Source organism: Salvelinus fontinalis, chromosome 19 (genome assembly GCF_029448725.1).
Source record: "Salvelinus fontinalis isolate EN_2023a chromosome 19, ASM2944872v1, whole genome shotgun sequence".
NCBI classification, from domain to species: domain Eukaryota; kingdom Metazoa; phylum Chordata; class Actinopteri; order Salmoniformes; family Salmonidae; genus Salvelinus; species Salvelinus fontinalis.
In genome coordinates, this window is record NC_074683.1 from 6,640,468 (window position 1) to 6,663,671 (window position 23,204).

Below are 23,204 nucleotides of genomic sequence, written 5' to 3' on the forward strand. Positions count from 1 at the left end.
TGAAACGCTTCTTAACAGCTCCCTGGTAAAGGCTCCCTGTTAAAGGCTCCCTGGTAAAGGCTCCCTGTTAAAGGCTCCCTGTTAAAGGCTCCCTGTTAAAGGCTCCCTGGTACAGGCTCCCTGGTAAAGGCTCCCTGGTAAAGGCTCCCTGGTAAAGGTTCCCTGTTAAAGGCTCCCTGGTAAAGGCTCCCTGGTAAAGGCTCCCTGTTCAAGGCTCCCTGTTAAAGGCTCCCTGTTAAAGGCTCCCTGGTAAAGGCTCCCTGGTAAAGGCTCCCTGGTAAAGGCTCCCTGGTTAAGGCTCCCTGTTAAAGGCTCCCTGGTAAAGGTTCCCTGTTAAAGGCTCCCTGTTAAAGGCTCCCTGTTAAAGGCTCCCTGGTAAAGGCTCCCTGGTAAAGGCTCCCTCGTAAAGGCTCCCTGGTAAAGGCTCCCTGTTAAAGGCTCCCTGTTAAAGGCTCTCTGGTAAAGGCTCCCTGTATTTTGTACTGTTTTCTGTGATAGAAAGCCAGCGGATGACTCAGACCTATCTGGAGCTCGTTCGTACCAGGTTTCACTTCTGAACAACAAGCTGTGATCAAAATAGTTTTTGGCAAATACAAACATCGGAAACTTGACAAATACATTTTTCACTACAGGGGAACTGCTCTTGGCAATAATTTGAAATCTCATAGGAAAAACGTCTCTATTTGAGGGTAAATGGAATAGAAAGCAACAACCTTTATGAAAATCCCGCTGCCTGAAAAGTGGTTATGGCAAACACATTTCATTTTACAAAACACAAGGCAGCTTCGCCTGGCACTAGAGTACCATGTTGGTTAGTACAGTACAGGGTGTGATGTAGGGATCTGGGATCTGCTGGGTAGGTGTATGAGATGACGAGAGGCAGAGTGTTTACCTGTTCCTGGAGGTCTTGTATTCCACCTTGAGGATGGGCTTACACGACTCTTTCCTCCCGTCCTTCAGTATCTTCCCTGGGGAAGACGAAAGAAGGGGAAGCCATATTGGGTACATCAACAAAATAAGCCAGTTATGTTGTTTTTATCCTCATATCATTAGATAGTTATTGCTTGTTGTCCAAGCTTCTTCACCACCATCTCTCTTCAAATCAAACTGCAATTTTAAATTGATTAAAGTGTAATGTACTGCTAAGATGTCACGTTCGTGACCTGTTTTCCCTTGTTTTTGTATTTATTTAGTATGGTCAGGGCGTGAGTTGGGTGGGTTGTCGATGTGTGATTTTTATGTTGGGATTTTGTGTGTTCGGCCTGGTATGATTCTCAATCAGAGGCAGCTGTCAATCGTTGTCCCTGATTGAGAATCATACTTCGGCAGCCGGGGTTTCACGTGTGTTTTGTGGGTGTTTGTCTTCCGTGTAATGTAGTTGTGCCACACGGGACTGTTTGTCGGTTAGATTATCTTTTGTTATTTTGTTTCGTCTAGTGTTCAGTTCAATTGTGAATAAAACATGGACACTTTCCACTCTGCGTTTTGGTCCGATCCCTACACCTCTTCTTCTGACGAAGAGGAGGAAATCTGCCGTAACAGAAACACCCACCACCAAAGGACCAAGCAGAGTGGGAAAGGGCAGCGACAGCAGCAGCAGAAACAGAGAAAGGACTCCTGGACTTGGGAGGAGATCCTGGACGGCAAGGGACCCTGGGCTCAGCCAGGGGAATATCGCCATCCCAAGGCGGAGTTGGAGGCAGCGAAGGCAGAGAGGCGCTGGTATGAGGAGGCAGCGCGGCGACGCGGTTGGGAGCCAAAGAGTCAGACCCAAAAATTTCTTGGGGGGGGGTGGGGGGGCACACACGGAGTGTGGCAAAGCCGGGTAGGAGACCTGAGCCAACTCCCCGTGCTTACCGTGGAGTGAGAGGGCGTCGTACTGGTCAGACACCGTGTTATGCGGTGGAGCGCACGGTGTCCCCAGTACGCGTGCTTAGCCCAGCCGCACTGGTAGGGCTAGGTTGGGCATCGAGCCGGGTGTCATGAAGTCGGCCCAACGCATCTGGTCTCCAGTGCGTCTCCTCGGGCCGGCGTACATGGCACCAGCCTTAAAAATGGTGTCCCCGGTTCGCCAGCATAGCCCAGTGTGGGCTATTCCACCTCGCCGCACTGGCAGGGCTACGGGGACCATTCAACCTGGTAAGGTTGGGCAGGCTCGGTGCTCAAGAGCGCGTGTACTCCTTCACGGTCCGGTATATCCGGTGCCACCTCCACGTACCAGTCCTCCGGTGGCAGCCCCCCGCACCAGGCTGTCTCTCCGTCTTCTCTCTCCAGTTTCTCCCACCTGTCCAGCGCTGTCAGAGCCTTCCTCCTCTCCAGCGCAGCCAGAGTCTGAGCTGCCTGCCTGCCCAGCGCTGTCTGAGCTGCCTGCCTGCCCAGCGCTGTCTGAACTGCCTGCCTGCCCAGCGCTGTCAGAGCCATCCGCCAGACAGGAGCAGCCAGAGCCATCCGCCAGACAGGAGCTGCCAGAGCCATCCGCCAGACAGGACCTGCCAGAGCCGCCCGCCAGACAGGAGCTGCCAGAGCCGCCCGCCAGCCAGGAGCTGCCAGAGCCGCCCGCCAGCCAGGAGCTGCCAGAGCCGCCAGCCAGCCAGGAGCTGCCAGAGCCGCCAGCCAGGAGCTGCCAGAGCCGCCAGCCAGCCAGGAGCTGCCAGAGCCGCCAGCCAGCCAGGAGCTGCCAGAGCCGCCAGCCAGCCAGGATCTACCAGAGCCGCCAGCCAGCCAGGATCTACCAGAGCCGCCAGTCAGCCAGGATCTGCCAGAACCGCCCGCCAGCCAGGATCTGCCAGAACCGCCCGCCAGCCAGGATCTGCCAGAACCGCCCGCCAGCCAGGATCTGCCCCTCAGTCCGGTGCTACCCCTTGGTTCAGTGGGGTTGATATGGAGGGTGGTTGTGGTTAGGAGGCCACGGGGGCGATTAAGGAGGCGGGAAAAAACATTGTTTAAGTGGGGTCCACGTCCCGCGCCAGAGCCGCCACCGCGGACAGACGCCCACCCAGACCCTCCCCTAGAGTTTTAGGTGGTGCGCTCGGAGTTCGCACCTTAAGGGGGGGGGGGGGGGGGGGTTCTGTCACGTTCCTGACCTGTTTTCCCTGGTTTTTGTATTTATTTAGTATGGTCAGGGCGTGAGTTGGGTGGGTTGTCGATTTGTGATTTTTATGTTGGGATTTTGTGTGTTCGGCCTGGTATGATTCTCAATCAGAGGCAGCTGTCAATCGTTGTCCCTGATTGAGAATCATACTTAGGCAGCTGGGGTTTCACGTGTGTTTTGTGGGTGTTTGTCTTCCGTGTATGTAGTTGTGCCACACGGGACTGTTTGTCGGTTAGATTATCTTTTGTTATTTTGTTTTGTGTAGTGTTCAGTTTAATTGTGAATAAAACATGGACACTTTCCACTCTGCGTTTTGGTCCGATCTTCTGACGAAGAGGAGGAAATCTGCCGTAACATAAGACAGCAGAAGACAACAAACCCTCTTATTGAGTGTGCACATTCTTTTCAACAACAGTTTTGGGCTTTTTCACCATTGACGAATCTGTTTATCTCTAAGTCCTATCCTCTCATGCAAATGACTGTGATTAACAAGCCTGGGAGTGGCGTGCTGTCGAATAGATCATGTTAAATAATGTGGTGGCTAGCGGGTGAGCTGCATGTACGTTTTTTACATTGTTTATCTCTTCTGAACGTTATATAAAGGCAGTATTCCCTGTTCCCGTTCGAAGGTAAATTACTTTTGGCCGTCACGAATCAGACTTAAATAAATACCCAGAGGACTGTCTCTCTGCGTTCAAAAAACTGAGTCATGGAAAAGAAAAAAGGAATATAGGCCTACACTCAGCTCAAAGTGATGTCCGACTGATCCAATACCAGGCCTATACTCAACTAAAATTGATGTGGCAGTAATAAAGCCTCCTTGAAGACCCCAAACCTTGACCCGGAAAATATAAAAAACTATCGGCCTATAACGAATCCCTTCTTCATCAATAATGTTTGAAAAAGCTGTTGCGCAGCAACTCACTGCTTTCCTGAAGACAAACAATGTATACGAAACGCTTCAGTCTGGTTTTAGACGCGATCATAGCACTGAGACTGCACTCGTGAAGGTGGTAAATTGCTTTTTAATGGCATCAGACCAAGGCTCTGCATCTGTCCTCGTGCTCCTAGACTTGAGTGCTGCTTTTGATACCATCAATCACCGAACCCAAATTGGTCTACACGGACACGAAGTTCTGGCCAGGTTTAGATCTTATCTGCCGGAAAGATATCAGTTTGTCTCTGTGGATGGTTTGTCATCTGACAAATCAACTGTAAATGTTGGTGTTCCTCAAGGTTCCTGTTTTAGGACCACTATTGTTTTCACTATATATTTTACCTCTTGGTGATGTAATTCGGAAGCATAATGTTAACTTTCACTGCTATGCGGATGATACACAGCTGTACATTTTGATGAAACATGGTGAAGCCCCAAAATTGTCCTCCCTGGAAGCCTGTGTTTCAGACATAAGGTGGATGGCGGAATTTTTTAAACTTTTATACTCGGACAAAACAGAGATGCTAGTTCTAGGTCCCAATAAACAAATATATATTCTGTTGGATCTGACAACTAATCTTGATGGTTGTACAGTTGTCTCAAATAAAACTGTGAAGGACCTCGGCTTTACTCTGGAACCTGATCTCTCTTTTGACAAACATATCAAGACTGTTTCAAGGACAGCTTTTTTCCATCTACGTAACATTGCACAAATCAGAAACTTTCTGTCCAAAAATTATGCAGAAAAATGTATCCATGCTTTTGTCACTTCTAGATTAGACTACTGCAATGCTGTACTTTCCGGCTACCCAGAAAAGGACTAAATAAACTTCAGTTAGTGCTAAACTGCTAGAATCTTGACTAGAACTAAAAAAATGTATCATATTACTCCAGTGCTAGCCTCTCTACACTGGCTTCCTGTTAAGGCTAGGGCTGATTTCAAGGTTATTACTGCTAACCTACAAAGCATTACATGGGCTTGCTCCTACCTATCTTTCCGATTTGGTCCTGGCATACATACCGACACGTAAGCTATGGTCACAAGACACAGGCCTCCTTATTGTCCCTAGAATTTCTAAGCAAACAGCTGGAGGCAGGGCTTTCTCCTATAGAGCTCAATTTTTATGGAATGGTCTACTACCTATCCATGTTAGAGACACAGACCAGGCCTCAACCTTTAAGTATTTTTTGAAGACTCATCTCTTCAGTAGGTCCTGTGATTGAGTGTAGTCTGGCCCAGGGGTGTGAAGGTGAACTGAAAAGCACTGGGGCGGAGAACCGCCCTTGCTGTCTCTGCCTGGCCGGCTCCCCTTTCTCCACTGGGATTCTCTGCCTCTGACCCTATTACTGAGTCACTGGCTTACTGGTGCTCTTCCATGTCGTCCCTAGGAGGGGTGCGTCACTTGAGTGGGTTGAGTCACTGACCTGTCTCAGCCTCCAGTATTTATGCTGCAATAGTTTATGTGTCGGGGGCTAGGATCAGTCTGTTATATCTGGAGTATTTCTCCTGTCTTATCCGGTGTCCTGTTTGAATATAAGTATGCTTCCTCTAACTCTCTCTCTCTTTCTCTTCTCTTGGAGGACCTGAGCCCTAGGACCATGCCTCAGGACTACCTGTCTTGATGACTCCTTGCTGTCCCCAGTCCACCTGCTGTCCCCAGTCCACCCCAGTCCACCTGCTGCTGCTACAGTTTCAACTGTTCTGCCTGCAGCTATGGAACCCTGACCTGTTCACCGGACATGCTACCTTGTCCCAGACCTGCTGTTTCGACTCTCTCTCTCTCTCTCTACCGCACCTGCTGTCTCTAACTCTGAATGATCGCCTATGAAAAGCCAACTGACATTTACTCCTGAGGTGCTGACCTGTTGCACCCTCTACAACCACTGTGATTATTATTATTTGACCCTGCTGGTCATTTATGAACGTTTGAGCATATTAGCTATGTTCTGTTATGATCTCCACCCGGCACAGCCAGAGCTTGGTTCCTCTCTAGGTTACTTCCTAGGTTCCTGCCTTTCTAGGGAGTTTGTCCTTCTACATCTGCATTGTTTGCTGTTTGCGATTTTAGGCTGGGTTTCTGTACAGCACTTTGTGACATCGGCTGATGTAAAAAGGGCTTTATAAATACATTTGATTGATTGATTGATTGATGTCCGACTGATCCAATACCTGGCCTATACTCAGCTCAAAGTAATGTCTGACTGATCCAATACCAGGCCTATACTCAGCTCAAAGTGATGTCCGACTGATCCAATACCAGGCCTATACTCAGCTCAAAGTGATGTCTGACTGATCCAATACCAGGCCTATACTCAGCTCAAAGTGATGTCCGACTGATCCAATACCAGGCCTATACTCAGCTCAAAGTGATGTCCGACTGATCCAATACCAGGCCTATACTCAGCTCAAAGTGATGTCCGACTGATCCAATACCAGGCCTATACTCAGCTCAAAGTGATGTCCGACTGATCCAATACCAGGCCTATACTCAGCTCAAAGTGATGTCCGACTGATCCAATACCAGGCCTATACTCAGCTCAAAGTGATGTCTGACTGATCCAATACCAGGCCTATACTCAGCTCAAAGTGATGTCTGACTGATCCAATACCAGGCCTATACTCAGCTCAAAGTGATGTCCGACTGATCCAATACCAGGCCTATACTCAGCTCAAAGTGATGTCTGACTGATCCAATACCAGGCCTACACTCAGCTCAAAGTGATGTCCAACTGATCCAATACCAGGCCTATACTCAGCTCAAAGTGATGTCTGACTGATCCAATACCAGGCCTATACTCAGCTCAAAGTGATGTCTGACTGATCCAATACCAGGCCTACACTCAGCTCAAAGTGATGTCCAACTGATCCAATACCAGGCCAATACTCAGCTCAAAGTGATGTCTGACTGATCCAATACCAGGCCTATACTAAATTCACAAGGCAGGATAATGATGTACAGTATATTTCAGCCAATGGTGCCCTTCCTTCCCACAGTGCTGCCTGGCAAAATCCTTCCTGTCTGTTTCAGTGAGTAAGCCAGAAGAGAGAGAGACAGTTATCCCACAGCCCACAGAGTGACTGTGAATGTGTTAGTCGGGTCTGGGCCACCCACAGGCACTGCGGTCATCAGAGACAACCACCCACGGCCACGACGGGCATCATGATCATACACAAACCACCCACAGTCATGAAGACGCTCAGACTAACACAGCTATGGTCCTGATAAACAGATCTTTGGTCCTCTGTTCCGTCCCTATTACTCATCCCCAGTGTGACAGACAGTCAGATAGACAGACACTGTGTGTCCTTCCTGAGTGTCTGGTGGAGTCTTTCATGAGGAAAGTCACAGGGTCAAAGTATGCCGCCTGCACACAGACCACTCCGACACAGCGTCAGAGAGCCAAGGCCGTGGCAGAAACGCGGAGTTTGCTCATTGCAATCAGAGCTCCTCAAAGAGTATTCAGCAAACATCTGACCTGATGAGGCACTAATTCATCTGCTGGGTGGCAGAGTGTAAGCTCAGGACCTTGGAAAATCTATGGACTCACCAAGTCACTGTAACATGTCTTGATGTTATCGGCAGCAAAGGTTTATAATTTAAAGCACTATCAATTGATGCCATGTGTTTTCGCAAGTGTCTAGATCTGAAAATTCATCTACATCTCAAACGTCCCCTCAATGACTACCGCATGTACTGTGTCACTACGCTGTGTATGTCTGTGTGTGTGTGTGTGTGTGTGTGTGTGTGTGTGTGTGTGTGTGTGTGTGTGTGTCTGTGTGTGTCTGTGTGTGTCTGTGTGTGTCTGTGTGTGTCTGTGTGTGTCTGTGTGTGTCTGTGTGTGTCTGTGTGTGTCTGTGTGTGTGAGTCTCACCGTGAGGGTAGGTGATTTGAATGGGCCTGGCTGTGTTTCTCAGGTTCCACATAGTCAGGCTGCCATCTGAGTGGCTGCACATGAACTGCTTCCCCTCATGATGCCAGCTAACAGAATGGATAGCCTGGAGAGAGATGTAAAGGGTATAGGGAAGGAGGGAGGGAGGGTAATGTGAAAAGAGAGAGAAACAGAGAGAGAGAGACAGATATTATTACAGTTACTGATCAAAGAAATAGGTTGTTACTTTTATTATCATTCCCTTTCTATTACAGTTATTGATCCAAATAAATATCGGTGATGATTATTCCCTCACTCTTTGCACAATATAAAAAATCCCCCTGCCCCAGATTCTAAATGTTTTCGTCCTCTCACCAAGTTCCTGTTAACGTATGCATGCACTACTGCTGGAAGTACTCCTATTAGTTTGACTTGGTAGGACAAAATGGTAAGAATATAACTGTCAAATGTAAACTGTGCCCAGGCAAGAAACAACTATCCACTGCTATAAACACAACTTCCAATCTCTTGAAGCATCTGCAAAGGCAACACGCAAACACAAAACTCGTTGCGAAAGACCCCCAAGACCTGACCACTGCTGCTGAAAATGACTGTAGGCCTACCTCATCCAAACAACCAAGGCTTGATTTTAATCGTTCAGGAGGACAGGCTGCAACCCAGAAACTGCTGGACAAGCTTATAGCTGGGTATGTAGTAGAAGAAATGCTGCCCTTATCCACGGTAGAATCCACCTCTTTCAGACAGATAGACAAAATGCCGATGACAGTCGACATTGAGTGAGGACACGCAACATTTTGGATTGTAGCGCAAAAGTAATTTAACAAGTAGTGTAATGAATTACTTTTCCTAGGGAGTAATCAGTAAAATAATAATAAGTAATATATAACTTTTTGGGGGAGTGACAACACCAACGTGAAGATAGAATGCAGTCCTTCATCCACAGTTAACCTGGCAGCTAAAACAAATGAGTGCTGTCCCTCAACTAATCTGGTGTTAAATGAGAGAGGACACGACTAGAGCTGGACTGATTAGAACAGTGAGAAGGATCAATAGCACTAACTACGCACAGCACCGGAGAGCTTCGGAAAACAAGGGGAGGAGAAAGAAAGGAAATTGACAGGTGTAGAAAATACAGTCTTACATGTAACATTCGATGAATGACACAGGAGAAATCAATGTTGCCAAGCAATTAGTTAAGCTCAGGACCGACAGTGACTCTTATTTTTCTCCCCTAGACTGCACACACACGAACAAACAAACGTTTATTTATTTATTTACAGATATGATCCTATTTGTATGGTTCTGTAGGACGAGTTCAGGTGTGTTAGTGAAAGTCTTTGACGTTGCTTGCCTGTGATATTAAAGAAGCCAGAAATGACTTGGGAGGATTCATGAGCCAGTTAATCAAACTGCACTAATGAAAAACTATAGGTTTCAGCAGAGAGCTCATCTACCAGCCTTTGAAATGGGGTTTGCTTTTTATTCCCGGAGAGTGAGTGATATGTATACGGTACATATGTAAAAAAGAGGGAGTGTTGTAAAATCTAAAGGGTGCTCCAATGCATCGGCCTCTTCTGTGATGAGCATCGGCTCCGAACGGAGCGCTGTGTGATATCTGGAGCGCTGCTATTTATCCTCCCGTTCCTCTCTTCTCCCGGCTCGCATCGGAGCGTCACACAAAGAGCCTTCCTTAATGAATCATGGCAGAGTGAGAGCTCCTTTTGTCCTACGCGCTCCCAGCTTTTGTCTAGGCTGCCATGGCGATGCCTCTCCCTTGTCATGTTCTAAATCCTCTTTGATGGTGAGGCCTAGCAACGTGGAGGCACCAGAGACGGGTATCCATCATGCATCACACTGGGTAATTAAGACTGACAGATCTGTTCTAATGACACCTCTTTGGAAATAAGGGGAGGAATGTATAGGTTTAAATGATCCCTGAAGGGGGGAGTTAGGGGCATATAGGTTACAAATCATGTACACTGTCAATATTTAATCAGATAGGGCCCTTACATCGTCCCTGATTGTGTGACCTTACGTAAACATACTTTTAAGGGACTCTTAATGAACCCTAAGAAAGCATCCATGTAAAAGAAGCTCCCACACGGTCTTGGTGAAATCACTTGTTCAACTGTCTGCTAGTGGGAGGGAGAGATAGAGAGAGAATGAAAGAGAGTACTCACCTCATCGTAGTAGATTCTGAAGTCAACCTTCTTGGCTCGGAGGTCCCACTGGACTACTGTTCCACTCTCAAACCCTATCAGCAACTGTGGTAGAGGGGGGAGGTAGAGGGGGGACGACAGGTAGAGAGGGGGAAGACAAATAGAGGGTGGGGAGACAGGTAGACGGGGGACGACAGGTAGAGCGGGTAAGACAGGTAGAGGGAGGGGAGACAGGTAGAGGGGGAAAGACAGGTAGAGGGAGGGGGAAGAGAGGGAGAGGGGGAAGAGAGGTAGAGGGGGAAGACAGGTAGAGGGAGGAAGACAGGTAGAGGGGGGAAGACAGGTAGAGGGAGGGAAGACAGGTATAGGGAGGGAAGACAGGTATAGGGAGGGAAGACAGGTAGAGGGAGGGAAGACAGGTAGAGGGAGGGAAGATAGGTAGAGGGAGGGAAGACAGGTAGAGGCGGGAAGATAGGTAGAGGGAGGGAAGACAGGTAGAGGGAGGGAAGACAGGTGGAGGGAGAAGGATAAAGAAGAGGGAGAGAATTCGAGAGAGGGCCAGACAGTAGAGCGACAGAGGAGGAAATACAATAATGAAATCATTGAACATTGAAATACGAGTCTTATAGACTTGAGCTCGTCTCAGTAAACAGAAACTCTTCCTCTCTCTCCCCCTTTCCAGAGGTAGTGGCCCCTGACTTGTAGCTCCAGTGACCGTGGTTCTCTCCCTGTGGGAGATGTGATTAGAAGGATTGGGAGGGATGATCTTCACCATGAGTGTTCCACTCAGCACACAACCAATCTGCTCCCTCTGCCTGTCTCTCTCTGGCTAGCACTTATCCCTGTGTGTGATTTATAGAGGATTTACTTTTTGGGGAGGAGGACTGGGAGACGTCTGAAGGGTTTAGAAGAGGATGGGATATGGGGCATATATATATAGAGAGAAAAAGAGTGGCCTTTGTCAGCGAAAAATCTAAAATCCACTGGCTCTGCAGTTTTTGATTAATGAGAAACAGCACATACACGAGGTTCGCAGGAATATGCAAAGACGCTGGTCGTGTCCAAATACCCGTACTAGCGTTCAAAATATTAGATATTTTGGGTATGTGAAAAAATAACATTTTATAGTAAGTTTTAACCAAGATGTCATATTCATTTTGCCTTTTTATACAGGGGAATTCACTGCATACTATTGAGGAAGAGAATCATCTTTCCAGACCCACGTCTGTCTGACAACAGCTAATAATTAGCTGAGGGAACACGCTATACCGAAATGAAGGAATGGCGGGAATCAACGCAATTGCCCCTGAGATGACTCATTCTCAGAAGAATGAATCTAGTATGCTGATATTCTTTGCTTACTGTGTTCATTTTTACCAAACAGTACGTTGTAAATAGTATGTATTAACCCTGCAGAGAAAATACAGAAGTCTACTTACACACCCACAGAGAGAGGAGTCTACACTTGAAGGCAGAGATGAAACTATACACACCCCCAGGATGAGAGAGAGATAGACAACACAGACCCTAGCACGGAATGAAGAATACACACAACCCGAGTAAAAAGTAGGATACAGAAAGACACACACACACACTCCACTAAGTACACCTTAAGAGGTGCGGAGGGTAATGGCAGTGTCACACAGTGAGGCAGACAGAGCAGAAGAGGTGGCGCAGCCTGGAAGAAAGGGGTATTTAAAGAAGGGGATCCTCTGGGGAGGGGAGGAGAAGACAGGTCCCTGTAGGGAGGAGAGGAGACACTGAAAGCACAGATCACACACTGTGGAATGGAGAGCAGGTGGGGTGGAAAACAGCCTGTCTTCACTCTGCCACTCTCAGTCCCACATGGGCCACAAACGCATGCACGCACACACACACACACACACACACACACACACACACACACACACACACACACACACACACACACACACACACACACACACACACACACACACACACACACACACACACACACACACACACACACACACACACACACACACACACACACACACACACACACAAACATATACCCACGTTCACATGCATACCTGCCTAAATTCCTACCACATAAACCTGCGTTACTGCCAATTTAACCAAAACGGCCCGTCTTTCTATCTCAGCACATACATCACATTGATTTACTCCAGAAAGTAGTGTGATACTGCTGAACAAGGTTACCTCCTCCTCACAGGGGACACCAGTGTACATACTGTAGGTAGGCAACATACAGTTGAAGTCGGAAGATTACATACACTTATGTTGGAGTCATTAAAACGTGTTTTTCACTCCACAAATTTCTTGTTAATTAACAAACTATAGTTTTGGCAAGTCGGTAATTATTCCAACAATTGTTCACAGACAGATTATTTCACTTATAATTCACTGTATCACAATTCCAGTGGGTCAGAAATTTACATACACTAAGTTGACTGTGCCTTTAAACAGCTTGCAAAATTCCAGAAAATGATGTCATGGCTTTAGAAGCTTCTAAAAGTCTATTTGACATAATTTGAATCAATTGGAGGTGTACCTGTGGATATATTTCAAGGCCTTCCTTCAAACTCAGTGCCTCTTTGCGTGACATCATTGGAAAATCTAAAGAAATCAGCCAAGACCTCAGAAACGAAATTGTAGACCTTCACAAGTGTCATTCATCCTTGGGAGCAATTCCAAACACCTGAAGGTACCATGTTCATCTGTACAAACAACAGTATGCAAGTATAAACACCATGGGGCCATGCAGCCGTCATAATGCTCAGGAAGGAGACGTTTTCTGTCTCCTAGAGATTACGTACTTCATGGGAAAATCAAAAGAAATCAGCCAAGACCTCAGTAAAAACATTGTAGACCTCCACAAGTCTGGTTCATCCACCTGAAGGTACCACGTTCATCTGTACAAACAACAGTACGCAAGTATAAACATCATGGCAGCCCACACAGCCGTCATACCGCTCAGGATAGAGACATGTTCTGTCTCTTAGAAATGAATGTACTTTGGTGCGAAAAGTGCTAATCAATCTCAGAACAACAGCAAAGGACCTTGTGAAGATGCTGGAGGAAACAGGTACAAAAGTATCTATATCCACAGTAAAACAAATCCTAAATCGACATAGCCTGAAAGGCCGCTCAGCAAGGAAGAAGCCACTGCTCCAAAACTGCCATAAAAAAGCCAGACTACGGTTTTCAACTGCACATGGGGACAAATATCGTACTTTTTGGAGAAATGTCCTCTGGTCTGATGAAACCAAAATAGAACTCTTTAGCCATAATGACCATCATTATGTTTGGAGGAAAAAGTGGGAGGCTTGCAAGCTGAAGAGCACAATTCCAACCGTGAAGCACGGGGGTGGCAGCATCATGTTGTGGGGGTGCTTTGCTACAGGAGGGACTGGTGCACTTCACAAAATAGATGGCATCATGAGGTAGGAAAATTATGTGGATATATTGAAGCAACATCTCAAGACATCGGTCAGGAAGTTGAAGCTTGGACAATGACCCCAAGAATACTTCCAAAGTTGTGGCAAAATGGCTTAAGGACAACAAAGTCAAGGTATTGGAGTGGCCATCTCAAAGCCCTGACCTCAATCCTATAGATAATTTGTGGGGAGAACTGAAAAAGCATGTGCGAGCAAGGAGGCCTACAAACCTGACTCAGTTACACCAGCTCTGTCAGGAGGAATGGGCCAAAATTTACCCAACTTATTGTGGGAAGCTTGTGGAAGGCTACCCAAAACATTTGACCCAAGATAAACAATTTAAAGGCAATGCTACCAAGTACTAATTGAGTGAATGTAAACTTCTGACCCACAGGGAATGTGATGAAAGAAATAAAAGCTGAAATAAATCATTCTCTCTACTATTATTCTGACATTTCACATTCTTAAAATAAAGTGGTGATCCTAACTGACCTAAGACAGGGAATTCTTACTAGGATTAAATGTCAGGAATTGTGAAAAACGAAGTTTAAATGTATTTGGCTAAGGTGTATGTAAACTTCTGACCTTAACTGTATACTATCACTACCACTGCCTCTATCATACCCACCGTATTGCCTTTACCTTGTCTTGCTCCCTTTACCTACCTCCATGACATTAACTGGCTCTGACATACACACCCACACATTCAGAGAAACAAACACATTAAACGTCAAACCTCTCGGTGGCAGAATGCACACATTTATAGGTGCTTTGGGAGGCAGAAAGAGTCTGATATGCTCTAGGCTATAAATCCAAGCAAGAAATATACTTCATATCCCATATGAGTCATCTTCACAAACAGAAGGTCTCTCTCTCTCTGTCTTTTTCCTTCACACTCTGTCTTTTTCCTTCACTCTGTCTTTTTCCTTCACTCTGTCTTTTTCTTTCACACTGTCTTTCTCTCTCTCTCTCTCTCTCTCTCTCTCTCTCTCTCTCTCTCTCTGTCTTTTTCCTTCACTCTCTGTCTTTTTCCTTCACACTGTCTTTCTCTCTCTCTCTCTCTCTCTGTCTTTTTCCTTCACTCTATGTCTTTTTCCTTCACACTCTCTGTCTTTTTCTCTCTCTCTCTATCTTTTTCCTCCACACTGTCTTTTTTCTCTCTCTCTCTATCTTTTTCTCTCTGTCTCTCTGTCTTTTTCCTTCATTCTCTGTCTTTTTCCTACACTCTCTGTCTTTTCTCTCTCTCTCTCTCTGTCTTTTTCCTTCACACTCTGTCTTTTTCCTTCACACTCTGTCTTTTTCCTTCACACTCTGTCTTTTTCCTTCACTCTGTGTCTTTTTCCTTCACACTCTGTCTTTTTCCTTCACTCTCTGTCTTTTTCCTTCACTCTCTGTCTTTTTCCTTCACTCTCTGTCTTTTTCCTTCACACTGTCTTTCTCTCTCTCTCTCTCTCTCTCTGTCTTTTTCCTTCACTCTCTGTCTTTTTCCTTCACACTCTCTGTCTTTTTCTCTCTCTCTCTCTGTCTTTTTCCTTCACACTCTCTGTCTTTTTCCTTCACTCTCTGTCTTTTTCCTCCACATTGTTTTTTTTCTCTGTCTCTCTGTCTTTTTCTCTCTCTGTCTTTTTCCTTCATTCTCTGTCTTTTTCCTTCACACTCTCTGTCTTTTTCCTTCACACTCTCTGTCTTTTTCCTTCACTCTGTGTCTTTTTCCTTCACACTCTGTCTTTCTCTCTCTCTCTGTCTTGTTCCTTCACACTCTCTGTCTTTTTCCTTCACTCTGTGTCTTTTTCCTTCACTCTGTGTCTTTTTCCTTCACACTCTGTCTTTCTCTCTATCTCTCTCTGTCTTTTTCCTTCACACTCTCTGTCTTTTTCCTTCACACTCTGTCTTTTTCCTTCACACTCTGTCTTTTTCCTTCACACTCTGTCTTTTTCCTTCACTCTGTGTCTTTTTCCTTCACACTCTGTCTTTCTCTCTCTCTCTCTCTCTCTGTCTTTTTCTCTCTCTGTCTGTCTTTTTCTGTGAAATAAACAATAATAATAAAAAGTAAACATTACACTCACAGAAGTTCCAAAAGAATAAAGACATTTCAAATGTAATATTATGTTGTAACGATGTGCAAATAGTTAAAGTACAAAAGGGAAAATAAATCAACATAAATATGGGTTGTATTTACAATGGTGTTTGTTCTTCACTGGTTGCCCTTTTCTTGTGGCAACAGGTCACAGATCTTTCTAGCTGTGATGTCACACTGTGGTATTTCACCGAGTAGATATGGGAGTTTATCAAAATTGGGTTTGTTTTCAAATTATTTGTGGATCTGTGTAATACGAGGAAAATATATGTCTCTAATATGGTCATACATTTGGCAGGAGGTTAGGAATTGCAGCTCAGTTTCATTTTGTGGAGAGTCTGTCTTCTACTGATAGCCAGGTCTGCCCACGGCAGCCTTTCTCAATAGAAAGGCTATACTCACTGAGTCTGTACATAGTCAAAGTTTTCCTTAAGTTTCGGTCAGTCAAAGTGGTCAGGTATTATGCCACTGTGTACTCTTAGTTTAGAGCAAAATAGAATTCTAGTTTGCTCAGTTTTTTTGTTAATTCTTTCCAATGTGTCAAGTAATTTAAAAAAAAATTGCATGATTTGGTTAGGTCTAATTGTGTTGCTGTCCTAGGGCTCTGTGGGGTCTGTTTGTGTTTGTGAACAGAGCCCCAGGACCAGCTTGCTTAGGGGACTCTTATCCAGATTCATCTCTCTGTATTTGATGGCTTTGTTATGGAAGGTTTGGGAATCGCTTTGTTTTAGGTGGCTGTAGAATTTAACATCTCTTTTCTGGATTTTGATAATTAGCTTGTATCGGCCTAATTCTGCTCTGCATGCATTATTTGGTGTTTTACGTTGTACACTGAGGATATTTTTTTCAGAGTTCTGTATGCAGTCTCAATTTGGTGTTTGTCCCATTTTGTGAATTCTTGGTTGGTGAGCGAAATCCAGTACTCACAACCATTAAAGGGCAATGGTTTCTATAACTGATTCAAGTATTTTTTGCCAGATCCTAATTGGTATGTCAAAATTTTCTGTTCCTTTTGATGGCATAAAAGGCCCTTCTTGCCTTGTCTCTCAGCTCGTTCACAGCTTTGTGGAAGTTATCTGTGGCGCTGATGTTTGGGCCGAGGTCTGTATAGTTTTTTGTGTGCTCTAGGGCAATGGTGTCTAGATGGAATTTGTATTTGTGGTCCTGGCAACTGGACCTTTTTTCAAACACCATTATGTTTGTCTTACTGAGATTTACTGTCAGGGCCCAGGTCTGACATAATCTGTGCAGAAGATCTAGGTGCTGCTGTAGGCCCTCCTTAGTTTGTGACAGAAGCACTAGATCATCAGCAAACAGTAGACATTTGACTTCAGATTCTAGTTGGGTGAGGCCGGGTGCTGCAGACTGTTCTAGTGCCCTCGCCAACGTTGATATATATGTTAAAGAGGGTGGGGCTTAAGCTGTATTCCTGTCTCACCCCATGGTCCTGTGGAAAGAAATGTGTGTTTTTTGCCAATTTTTAACCGCACACTTTTTGTTTGTGTACATGGATTTTATGATGATGTATGTTTTTCCCCCAACACCACTTTACATCAATTTGTATAGCAGACCCTCATGCCAAATTGAGTCAAAGGCTTTTTTGAAAACAAACAAAGCATGAGAAGACTTTGCGTTTGTTTTGGTTTGTTTGTTTGTCAATTAGGGTGTGCAGGGTGAACACGTGGTCTGTCGTACGGTAATTTGGTAAAAAGTCTATTTTAAATTGTATTTCCAGAACGGGTCTGCTGTTAATGATAATGCAGAGGATTGTCCCAATGTTGCTGTTGACGCATATCCCACGGTAGTTGTTGGGGTCAAATTTGTTTCCACGTTTGTGGATTGGGGTGATCAGGCCTTGGTTCCAAATATTGGGGAAGATGCCAGAGCTAAAGATGATGTTAAAGAGTTTAATTATAGCCAATTGGAATTTGTTGTCTGTATATTTTATCATTTCATTGAGGATACCATCAACAGCACAGGTTTTTTTGGGTTGGAGGGTTTGTATTTTGTCTTGTAGTTCATTCAATGTAATTGGAGAATCCAGTGGGTTCTGGTACTCTTTAAATAGTTGATTCTAAGATTTGTATTTGATTATGTATGTGTTTTTGCTGTTTGTTCTTTGTTATAGGGCCAAAAAGATTGGATAAGTGGTTTACCCATAGCTCTCCATTTTGGATAGATAACTCTTCGTGTTGTTGTTTGTTTAGTGTTTTCCAATTTTTCCAGAAGTGGTTAGAGTCTATGGATTTTTCAGTTACATTGAGCTGATTTCTGACGTGCTGTTCCTTCTTTTTCCATAGTCTATTTCTATATTGTTTTAGTGATTCATCATAGTGAAGGCGTAGACTCAGGTTTTCTGGGTCTCTATGTTTTTGCTTGGATAGGTTTCTCAATCTCTTTCTTAGGTTTTTGCATTCTTCATCAAACCATTTATCATTGTTGTTAATTTTCTTCGGTTTTCTGCTTGACATTTTTAGATTTGATAGGGAAGCTGAGAAGTCAAATATACTGTTTAGGTTTTCTACAACCAAGTTTACACGTTTTGTCAAGGAAGTTGTCTAAAATGGATAGAATTTGTTGTTGCTTAATAGTTCATCGTTTTTTGTAAGGTTTCCACACTACATTCCTTCCACCTATAGCATTTCTTAATATTATTCAGTTCCTTTGGCTTTGATGCCTCACGACTGAGTATTGCTCTGTTCAAGTAGATTGTGATTAAAATAAAGTAGTCTACAGTACTACTGTCAAGAGATGAGCTATAGGTGTGCCTACCATAGGACTCCCCTTGAAAACTACCATTGACTATGTACATACCCAGCGTGCGACAAAGCTGCAGGAGTTGTTACCCGTTTTTGTTGGTTATGTTGCCGTAGTTGTGCCTAGGGGGGCATATGGGGATGGGAATGCTGTCATTCACTCCAGGCAGGTGTTTGTCCCCCTGTGTGCTGGGGGACAAAGTCAGGTTCCTGTCCGGTTCTGGCATTTAGGTCACCACAGACTAGTACATGTCCCTGGGCCTGGAAATGATTGATATTCCCCTCCAGGATGGAGAAGCTGTCTTCATTAAAGTCTGGGGATTAAAGTCTGGGGGATATAGGTAGCACTCAGGCGGACATTTTTCTCTGTTAAGATCATTTCCTTTTGAATTTCTAGCCAAATGTAAAATGTTCCTGTTTTGATTAATTTAATAGAGTGAGTTAGGTCTGCTCTATACCAAATTAGCATTCCCCCCGAGTCCCTTCCCTGTTTCACACCTGGTAGTTTGGTGGATGGGACTACCAGCTCTCTGTAACCTAGAGGGCAACCAGTGGGTCCGTCTCCTCTATGCCATGTTTCTTGCAGGATGACAATGTCTCTATTTCTGATTTCTTTGGTGATGTCCAGGTTCCTACTCTTTAGGCCAAATGCAGATGACCTCAGGCCTCGGATATTCCAGGATGAGATAGTGAAGGCTTTTTGTTCCATAAAGTCTCCAATGTTGTTGTTCGTGTGATTTGGCTCTCTCTCTCTGTATTTTCCCTCGTTTTTCTCTCTTTCTCCATCTCTCTCTCTCTCTCTCTCTCTTGCTAAAGTGTTGTTATTTTCCTGACAGCATCTTAGACTTTTTTCACACCAACAGCCCACGCACATCGAGTGCCAGCAGGTCTTGCATGGCAAATCGATTCCCCCTAATGCCTCCGCGCTGCCGGCAACCCGCCCCGACAACCCCGACCATCATCTTAGCAGGCGCGACCGCTTCATGACCCAGCGTTGCTGACACACACACACACACACACACACACACACACACACACACACACACACACACACACACACACACACACACACACACACACACACACACACACACACACACACACACACACACACACACACACACACACACACAGGCCGCCCCCACTGAAAGATGATGACAAGGAGGACAGCCAGTACCAGAGGGCACGCAATGACCCAAAGGCTAGCCGTGGGGTGAGAGATGCTGAGAGCGTTAGCAACTTGTTCGGGAGCCATTTTGGGTCATAGTCCTGTAGTTAAAAGAACAAGTCTAACAACATGTGGCAGCCTGTGTACCAGAGTTCCTGCTAGAGGAGAGAAAGAGGAGGCAAGCAGTTTTTGATGTATTATTGTTCCGCCTACTCACCTTGCCTTCATCCTTCGGGCTGTCACTCAGATGGACCACGGGCCCTGGATGTGCTTTAGTTGCTCTGTGAACAAGAGGAGGAGAGAGAAAATGTTTATCAGGTTATGAGAATGAGTGCAGATGTTTCAGAATGATAGTCAAGGGAGTGTGTGACTGGCTGCCATCCAGTTAACCTGAATCTATTTCCTGCATCTGCTGTACCAAATAGATAGACTCTCCAGACCACAGAGCACCAGCAGCATGTCATAGTGACCAGTGGCCTTCAGCACCCAGCACCAGAATCAACCAGACGTTCACTATTAGACATCACCATACAATGCACAAGCCCTGCGATAGACTATAGTCCTGTCCAGGGGGTGTACTCGTACATGAATCTGCCTCACACTACAGAAACAGGAGATAGGCTCCTACTCTTATGAGCCGTTCCGGCTCGCACAAGCCAAGGCCAGTGCAAGGCTACTTACTTACTTACTTATACAATGCACAGTGGCAGTTGACTGTGCCAGCATACTCCAGTTAAAATGTTTATGTACTCCTGAACCCTGATCTTTTGTTTCTTGGCAACAACAGTGCCCTGGATGGTAGTCATTCCTGAATAGAATGACTCTGAGGCAATGACATCTCTGGCATGGTTTAAGATATTTTATTTTACCAGGCAGATCGATTAAGAACAAATTCATATTTACAATGAAGGCCTGGAAATCGCTTGACAGCATATCGCCTGCAACCTGGCCAGTGTCTCTTTGAATAGAATAGAATAGAATAAAGACGATAAATCACATTAGGTTCATGGTTGTATTCTTTTGTCTGACAAATTATTGGTTCATAAATCACGGTCTAGGTGAAGGAAAGTGAGATTGAAACGCGCTTTCACCATGTTGATATTGCAAAGTAAAGGTTGTGTTGAATTGACTTGAGAGAAAGAAGGGACTCGGAGTCCTTACAGCTTTACAGGGTTTGAACTGGGTAGAGTTGCTTCATTGGCTACTCAGGGTTCAGCGTCTGGAGCAGCAACATTTCATTAAAACAGTGCAATGTAAACACTTCACACAACAGCCAGACAGAGAGAGACCTGGACTGGCCTGACCCTGGCTATCAGCACGCTACGCTAGCCTAGGCAGAATCACAGCCTTACAGCTGCCGACTTCAGACAAAGAGAGGCAGGCAAACCCAATCAGAGGAGACTGGCCACAAATTACCACCGCTGTCGGGAAACACACAGACACCTTGTGCTCTGGCAGGTCCCAGGGAGCCATGGCAACGCTCGAACCCAGTGGGTTTGTTGTTGTCGGCTGGTGAGCTCATCTATTATAAGCCATTACAAAAACACATGTTCTCAATTCATCACAAAGACATTGTATGTGTTATTTCTGCTGATTCTTTTAGGCTTCACATCTCTGTACCCCTTTTACATTTTCATGAAATTGCACTTCCTCAGTCTTCTTCCCTTTTAAATACACTTTGCTATCGGTTGTTGTTTGTTTGATTTCACCGTATAGGTATTGTGTTGCTGCAAAATGAATTGCCTCATTGAGGAAATTCAAGTTTTCTGAACCTGAATTCGTTCATTATGGTCCTTGAAAGTGGTTCTGTGGGAGAACACCAGACTAAGTCTCAAAGGAAAACACCCAGGTTCTCTCTCTGGAGCTCATTTCCAACAGTTTAACACCCTTAGATTTGTCTGTGTTGGGTTTGGATCTCATGGTAAAACGTGGCTCCCCTGAGGGAGAGGTCACCACACCAATCTGTCTGTTCGAGTGTCCTCCTTTTCGCCGACTCATCACTCTGCACACACACACACACACACACACACACACACACACACACACACACACACACACACACACACACACACACACACACACACACACACACACACAAGCCTTTGGAGCTGTAGGAGCTGCACAGGGCCGGCAGGTTTAGGTTGGCTTTTCTTGGTCGGCATGGTAACGACAGGAAGGGATGACGAGGAGCTACCAGCAGGGGAAATATCTACATCCTGTCGAGAAGATTCCACCCCGTCTGAAAAGGGCCTCGACCGTCTACGCTGAGACATTGATTATTCAACCAATACCCAGAATTCTCTTGTCACAGAGTGCACATACACAATGGGAGAATCTCAATTACATAATCCTCTCTCCTCGCCTCCTTCTCAAAACCCTTTGGAGGAGAAGGTCAGATGGGGGGGACTTTTGGGTTTCTCATTCAATGGACTTTGAGAAGGAGGCGAGGAGATAGAAGAGAGGACGCGAGGAGTATACGATTGAGATTCCCCCAGAGAATATCCAACCATGAGAGCTCAGGTGAAATGACCGTTTTTTTAATGCTTGTTTTTCAGATGAGTACGCTTTGTCTGGCACTGAAAAGGAAAAGATAATGAAAATCATTATTTCTTCAGAGCTCACAAAGGATTAGGGTATTTTCTGTTCCTCAGCCTGCTGAGGGTGTGAATCATTTCTTTAGAGCAGGATTAGAAATGTATTGCTCCTGAAAGACACCAGACAAAGGAGACAATTATAAAATGCTGTAGGTTGCATTAGTCATTTATCCTCTCTTTGTGGTATGTGTGTGAGTGGGGGTGGGTGGGGGTGGGCATGTTCTGTGATGACAAAATTAAAAGGCCGATGTGACACACCTGAAGTGGATAGGGCATGATGACGCAGTGCAGAAAGTACAGAAAGAAAAACCTGCACAAGGTACAGTACCAGTCAAACGTTTGGACACACCTACTCATTCAAGGGTTTTCTTTAATTTGTACTATTTTCAACATTTTATAATAATAGAAAAGACATCAAAACCATGAAATAACAATAATGAATGGAATCATGTAGTAGCCAAAAAAAAGTGTTAAAAAAATCAAAATCAATTTTATATTTAAGATTCTTCAAAGTAGCCACGCTTTGCCTTGAAGACAGCTTTGCACACTCTTGGCATTCTCTCAACCAGCTTCACGAGGTAATCACCTGGATTGCATTTCAATTAACAGGTGTGCCTTTTTAAAATTTTCATTTGTATAATTTATTTTCTTCTTAATGTGTTTGAGCCAATCAGTTCAGTTGTGACAAGGTAGGGGTGGTATACAGAAGATAGCCGTATTTGGTAAATGACCAAGTCCATATTATGGCAAGAACAGCTCAAATAAGCAAAGAGAAACGACAAATCATTACTTTAAGACACGAAGGTCAGTCAATATGGAAAAAATCAAGAACTTTGAAAGTTTCTCAAGTGCAGTTGCAAAAACCATCAAGCGATATGATGAAACTGTCTCTCATGAGGAACTCCCCAGGAAAGGAAGACCCAGAGTTACTTCTGCTGCAGAGGATAAGTTCATTAGAGTTAACTGCGCCTCAGAAATTGCAGCCCAAATAAATGCTTAAAGTAATAGACACATCTCAACATCAACTGTTCAGAGGAGACTGTGTGAATCAGGCCTTCATGGTCGAATTTCTGCAAAGAAACCACTACTAAAGGACACCAATAATAAGA

The 23,204-nt window shown here is 44.9% G+C and overlaps 1 protein-coding gene across 16 annotated transcripts in view; it reads right to left on the reverse strand.

Moving 5' to 3' along the window:
- stxbp5l (syntaxin binding protein 5L) overlaps positions 1-23,204 on the reverse strand; it is a 241,215-nt gene that overhangs the window by 59,662 nt on the left and 158,349 nt on the right. For all 16 annotated transcript variants that reach the window (XM_055870514.1, XM_055870513.1, XM_055870527.1 and 13 more), the window contains exons 6-9: positions 19,719-19,782; positions 10,100-10,183; positions 7,902-8,025; positions 893-968 (exon numbers count right to left, since the gene is read on the reverse strand). In XM_055870514.1, coding sequence (XP_055726489.1) covers positions 893-968; positions 7,902-8,025; positions 10,100-10,183; positions 19,719-19,782 — 348 coding nt within the window. The remainder of the gene's footprint in view (positions 1-892; positions 969-7,901; positions 8,026-10,099; positions 10,184-19,718; positions 19,783-23,204) is intronic.